The sequence below is a fragment of the Vombatus ursinus genome, unplaced genomic scaffold, assembly GCF_900497805.2.
Source record: "Vombatus ursinus unplaced genomic scaffold, bare-nosed wombat genome assembly UNPS02014798.1, whole genome shotgun sequence".
NCBI lineage: Eukaryota > Metazoa > Chordata > Mammalia > Diprotodontia > Vombatidae > Vombatus > Vombatus ursinus.
In genome coordinates, this window is record NW_020954576.1 from 31,000,362 (window position 1) to 31,007,047 (window position 6,686).

The 6,686-nt window shown below is 41.1% G+C and overlaps 1 protein-coding gene across 2 annotated transcripts in view; it reads right to left on the reverse strand.

Moving 5' to 3' along the window:
- Positions 1-3,135, reverse strand: part of LOC114049539 (mitochondrial amidoxime reducing component 2-like) — a 42,860-nt gene extending 39,725 nt beyond the window's left edge. The window contains exon 1 of one of the 2 annotated variants that reach the window (XM_027870778.1): positions 2,670-3,135. In XM_027870778.1, coding sequence (XP_027726579.1) covers positions 2,670-2,974 — 305 coding nt within the window. In that variant the 5' untranslated portion in view covers positions 2,975-3,135. The remainder of the gene's footprint in view (positions 1-2,669) is intronic. The other variant, XM_027870777.1, reaches the window with a different exon arrangement.
- Positions 3,136-6,686: the final 3,551 nt, after the last annotated feature.

Consider the following 6,686-nt stretch of genomic DNA (forward strand, 5'->3'; position numbering starts at 1 on the left):
ACTACTACTACTACTACTACTACTACTACTACTACTACTACTACTACACTTATTATCATTATTAATATTATTATTAGTTACAAGGAATGGTTTGCTGGATAGAGATCTAGGATATAAAATGAAGTAGTTGAATGGGAAAAAATCTTTACATCCAATTTCTCCCAAAAAGGTCTGGTATCCAAGATATGTAAACAATTACTAAATGTGCATAAGACTAATAGCCATTTCCAATAAACATTTGTCAAAAGATATGAACAAACAATTCTCAAAAGAAGAATTGCAAAGGATTCACAACTACATGCAATAATGCACCAAATCACTAATAATAAAAGAAATTAAGACCAAAACAACTTTGAGGTTTCATCTCACACTCTACAAATAGGCAAAAAATAAAAATAACCAAAAAATGGCAATAGTCAATGTTGGAGAGGTTGTGAAAGGATAGGCACACTAATACATTGTTGGTGGAGCTGTGGGACAGTACAACTATTTTAGAAAGCAATTCAGAATTACGCAAATAAAGTGATATCTACACCTTTTGGACCAGATACTCCATTACCAGGTTTACATCCCAAGGAAGACACTAATCAGAAGAAATTCCCTATAGACACCAAAATATTAACAGCAGCACTTTTTTGTGATAATAAAGAATTGGAGACAAAATAGATGCCCATCAATTGGGGGATGGATAAATAAAGTGTGGTACATGAATGTAATGACATATAACTATGTTGTAAAAAACGGTGCAATGAATACAGAGACACATGGAAAAATCTACATGAACTGATGCAAAGTGAAGTGAGCAAAGTCAAGAAAACAATATATACGGTAACTACAACAATGTAAATGGAAAGACTGACACAGCAAAAAATCAAAAGTGACTTTAACAAAATTATAAAAACTGAGCAAGATTTAAATGAGGACATATGAGAGGACACTCCTAACTCACCCTTCCCTTCAGGGAAGTGGGAGGTGTACACGGGTTATATATTGCACACATGATCTCAGACTTTTTCAATATATCCATCAGTTGTGTTTATTTTTTTTTCTCTCTAAAAATACTATTTGTTATATGAGAGGGCTCTGGGAGAGGAAGAGAAGGATGGATATTTGAGATAACTATGATGGTGTAAGAAACAAAAGGCATCAATAAAAATTCATTTTAAAAAATAGAAAAAGTTTCTGCCATGCTACTGGTTGTTCTTATTTCCTGTTTTCTTGTTTTGTCTTATTTAGATGTTTGCTTCAAGGTAGATAGATATATCACACTCGTATGGGTGCACGGTCATTGCCTAAGGAGTCAATGATTAAGCTGTGAAAGGTGGGCCTCTTAAGTATATCCTTAATCCTCGGAGAGAGGCTCAAGGAAAAAGTGACCCAGCTGGAACTAATAGCTTCTCTCTGAGGATTAAGGATATACTTAAGAGGCCCACCTTTCACAGCTTAATCATTAACTCTTTAGCCAATGACTGTGCACCCATATGAGTGTGATATATCTATCTCCCTTGAAGCATCCAGCAGAGAAGTGAATGAACAGTTTGGATAACAGGACAGTAGATAAATAAATCACATAATCACAGGGAGGGGAGCATCCTTGAGACATCAATTTGCTCATACTCTGCAATCTCATGTAGGATGATGGTTAAATCATCCTGGTTATATAAATGCCCCATGGTGGAACAGAAAGAGTATGGAATTAGGCCTCAGAGTATACCAGCTCTGCCACTAATTGGCTCTGTGACTGGGGCCAAGTCACTTTACCTCTTAAGTGCCTCCTTTCTTCATCAACCAAAAAACACCTACTATGTGCCAAAGACTGCGCTAGGTTTTACTACTGTACTGATTTTATTCCTCTATATGGGAGTAGACACAGTGACCCTTAGTACACACACATCCACTATTTCCTCTTTAGGCTACATGTTACAAAATAATATTATGAAAATATGAGACATTGTCATGTAGTCAATAGAGAGATGGTCTCAGAGGCCAAGAAGACCTGGGTTCAAGTCTCATATTTGACACATACTAACTGTGAGCAAGTCATTCTTAGTGTTCTTAGGCAACTCTCTAGGACTGTAAGCTGTAAAAGCAAGCGTCTCCTCTGCATTAACAGATGGAGTTCTCCCTCATCTGGGAACTCAGAATATCACTAAAACCACAGGCCCAGTCTTTATCTCATATGAGGATAACAGTTTGGTCTGAAGGCCCTGCAAATCTTGATCAGTCTTTTAACTATCAATTCCCAGTGTCCTACAATGAAATCATTCTATATCATTTTTACCAAAGGCATTAACTGTTTTCTGAAAGGAAACTAGGTCAAAGTTTAAGAACTCTAAAGTTGCAGTTACATGGTGATAATGCTCCCTTGGAGTGCTGCTGGCTGACAGAAGCTGTACCCCAGAGTGCACCTAGGTAGGCACTATTGTTTTTTCTGCTGATAGGTGTGCTTTGGCAATCCAAGACCTAGAAGAACCTGACAGAGCTCAAGGACACAGTACCAAATCACCAGAGCGATTGATTTGCCTTTCCCCATCTTCCTCTTCCGAGTAAGAGGTGCCCCTGGTTTCCCCTCGTACTCGCACCCCAACTCTCTCTACCCTTGTACTCCACAGCCCGTCACGCAGCCTGCCAGTCCCAGGACTGGGGCAGTGCCGGGGGCCACATGGTACCTGTCTCTCAGGTTGCCGCTGCGCAGCCCCATCTCGGTGCATTCGACCTCGTTCACGATCACCCCCTTGCAAGACTTAATGGGGTAGATCCAGATCTGCGCCACGGTGCCCACCTGCCGCAGCTGCCGCGGCCCCCGCCGCCACCGCCGCCATCGCCGGCCCGTAGTGCTCCAGGCGGCGGCCCCCAGCGCCGCGGCAGCGGCCAGTCCCAGCGCGGCCGCCCAGAGCCAGGCGGCCCTGGACTGCGCCGAGGCTGGGAGCGCATGGCGGAGGCCAGTCAGAGCCGAGGAGGCCGCGGCTCCCATTGCAGCTGCTAGACCGCCAATGGCAGTGCGTAGCGGACACTGTCTGCGGGTGGTCGGCACAGACGGGTCAGAGAAAGCCACTGGATACCAGCTCGCAGCAGGGTGGAGCAAGAAGGGCTAGAGCTTCACCCCGGGACTTCCCCGCGGCCTTCGTCAGGAGGGGCGGGGAGCAGAAGTGGAGTGAGGGGTGTGGGGGGAGTGTCTGTAACACACAGATACACACCCCACACACCCCCCTTCCCAAACTTAAGATAGATTTTGATGAAAAGAGAAAAAAAAGTGCTGGAGGACATCCAAGTGTTTAGTGTCTAGTGATTAGTAAGGATATTTATTGAACTTACAAAGGAAAAGTGTTTCGTAACATCTTAGATGCATTTAACTTTTGTACTCTTTGGGTGCCAATTTTGGAATAGGCCGACTACTTTGCAGTCTCAGATAAATGTGCACAGTAAATTCCAGTTTATTGTCCCAGATATTAAAGGACTTCTAAGTACAGAAAAAGTACTAAATTTCTAATCCAAACTCCGCAAAAGTTTCACCAAACTCACTCCAACCCCGAGTCGTGTTTTTTCTATTTCCCAGGGAATAGAAACTACGCTATCTCACACACACACACACACACACACACACACACACACACACACACCGTTCCCCTTTCCCACCCTGGAGGTCAGAGGTTTTCCATTCCCCTGTACGTCTTAATGACCCCCTACCTTTGCATTCGTCCCCGTACTCGTCCCCACGCCCACGCCCATCTCCACTCCTGTCTTCACTCCCATCTTTGTCCCCATTCCCATCCCTAATCCCCTTCCCAATCCTTCTTTGCCCAGAAAAGTCAGTATCACTCTCTTCCATTCAGATTCATTAAAATGACTAAAAGATTGAGAATTAGAAGATTTTAGAACTCATCTACTCCAATATCCTCATTTTTACAGTTAAGGAAATTGAAACCCTGAGGAATGAAGTGATTTGTTCAAGGTCCCAGAACAGTAAGTAGTCATGTATGAGTTCGAACCCAAGCCTTCTGACTCTTATCTGTAGTCCTCCTCCTTTTTCATTGTGGTAGAGCGGAGGGAAAATGAACTGAGGTTCAAAAGAAGTGGTTTTTGCTTCTGATTTTACCACTCTAGTCGTAGAACATTGGGCAAGCCATTTCCACTCTCAGGAAGCTGTATCTTCGATTATAAAGTGAGGAAATGGAAAACGCCTTCCTGCTCTAACATTACATGAGCGTAAAGGGGAGCTGGGGACATAAATGGTGAGGGTGTTGAGAGGGCTCCTCCCGCCCCCCAAAAAAGACTGGAACGTTATAGAACCATTTTCCAGGATATATTGACTAAGGTGACCAAGATTCACCTCTTTCTCAACACACTCTCTCCCTCTCTCGGTGTGTGTTTGTTTTTGAGAGATTGTCCTTTTTTAAAATGGCATCTCTGGAGGCTACCCGAAAACTTGCGGAGGCTGAAAATTAGAGACTGGAATGGGAAGCAGCCAACTTTCCAGGCCTGGTTTTGGCTGTTTTCTGTCCCTCCCTCCTCACGAGAAAACGCCCCAGCCCTAATAAACGGGAATACACAGAATAGACTGTGACCCGAATACTTCTTCATAATATAAAAGTGTGAGAGAAAACCTGGACCGGATTTCGCAAAAGCTGTGTTATACACCTCTTAAGAATTATTACCTTCATTTCCTGCTTCAGGCTTTGGTGAGATAGCGACAGAAGGAGACAGAGAGAGACAGACAGAAAGAGACAGAGAGATGAATTCTTTTAAAGGAAAGCATTTTCTATAAAAGGTCAGATTAAACTGTCTTATGTGTCTTTAAACTATTAGCCTGATTGCAAAGAACCTAAGAGCAAGAACTGGCCTTACACAAGTTGTCCCAAAAGTTTAGTTCTTTTTCAAGCTTAATTTTAAACTTTGAAATGCGCTAAGGTTTCGGGGACACCCCATATCTAGTGCTCTAATTGGTAAGGATATTCATTGAATTTACAAAAGAACATGTTTTATAAACATTAAAGTCTTAGATAAATTGTGATTACTCTTATTGAACTTTGACTATTATACTCTTTGGATACCAATACAGAACTAGGGTGACTAATATGCAGTCCCAGATTAATATACACATTAAGTAAATTCCAGTTCTTTTGACTCTAAAACAGACAAGCACATGCTTGATAACCACACAATCATCACATTTTACTTATAAATCTATGCATAAGTAACTATCATTTATTTTGAAATCCCATTAGGTAAGTGTTCATCTGCATTTAGGCACTTAGGCAGCTAGTTGCTCAGTGGATACAATGCAGTGCCTGGAGTCAGGAAGATCTAAGTTCAAATCCAGTCTCAGCTAGTTATTAGCTGTGTGACCTTGGGCAAGTCATTTGACTCATATTTGCCTCAGCTTCCTCAACTGTAAAATGAAAATCATAATAAGAGTACCTCACAGGGTTGTTGTCAGGATTAAGTGAGAAAATATTTATAAAAAGCCCAATGCCTGGCACATAGTACTGGCTTAATAAATGTTTATTCATTCCTCTCTGAGCCTCAGTTTCCTCAAATGTAAAATGAAGGAGTTAGACTCTGGCTCCAAGGTCCCTTACGGTTCTAAATCTATGGCCCTCTGAACTTAGTGCCTTTCTATATCATTTTCTCCAGTCTTTGAGAAAGAGGCTCCCTTACCCTTTCCAAGGCCAACCTGTGACCTTGAGCCTATCTCTTCTCATCTTTTCTGGCAGTTTGGCTCTTCTACTATTCCTCCTCTCTTTTTCATCTTCAATACCTTCTTATCTACTGGCTCCCTCTGTGCTCTCTACAAACCAGTCCACATCTCCTTTATCCCTTAAAGAAGAAAAAGAAAACTTTTTTATCCAACCATCATCTCAAACTATTATCTTTTATCTCTCCTTCAAAAACACACAGAAAAATATAGTCTAAATATATTATCTATAATTGCTCTCCCATTCATTTTTAAATTTTTATTTATTTTTAATTTATAAAATAAAACAAGCATTTTTATAACAGCAGAATAATAAAAAAGGTGATTACACATGAAACTGCAAATCTGTTATGTACAACTTGCTATTCCTTTTAAATGTACAATAAATTTATCATTATAAATTTTTTCCACTCATTTTTCAAACACCTTCCAATCTAGTTTCTGACCCTACCATTCAACTGAAAGTGCTCTCTCCAAAGTTATCATAAAACTCTTGATTTCTCAATCCAATGGCCTTTTCTCAACCCTCCTCCTTCTTGATCTCTGCACCTTTTGACTATCCATTACTCCCTCCATTTTCCCACTCTGTCCTCTCTTGATTTAAGTGATGCTGCACTCTCTTGGTTGCCCTCCTGCCTGCCTGATCACTTGTTCTCAATGTCTTTTGCTTGATCATCATCCATATCCCAAACTCTAACTGGGTACTCCTCAATGCCACATTCAGAGCACTCTTCCCTTTTCTTTCTTTCTCTTGGTAAAATCATCAACTTTCTATGGGTTTAATTATAACCTCTATGCAGATGATTCCTGAACTTATCTATTTGTCTCTAGCTTGAATCACTCTGGTATCTCATTGTCGAAAGCAATGGGGCATTTCTAAATGGATGTCCAATTGACCTCAAACTTGACATGTCCAAAACATAACTGATTATTGGGTTTTTTTTTTTTACCTTATACTTGACCCTCTTCCAAACCTCCTTATTTCTATCCC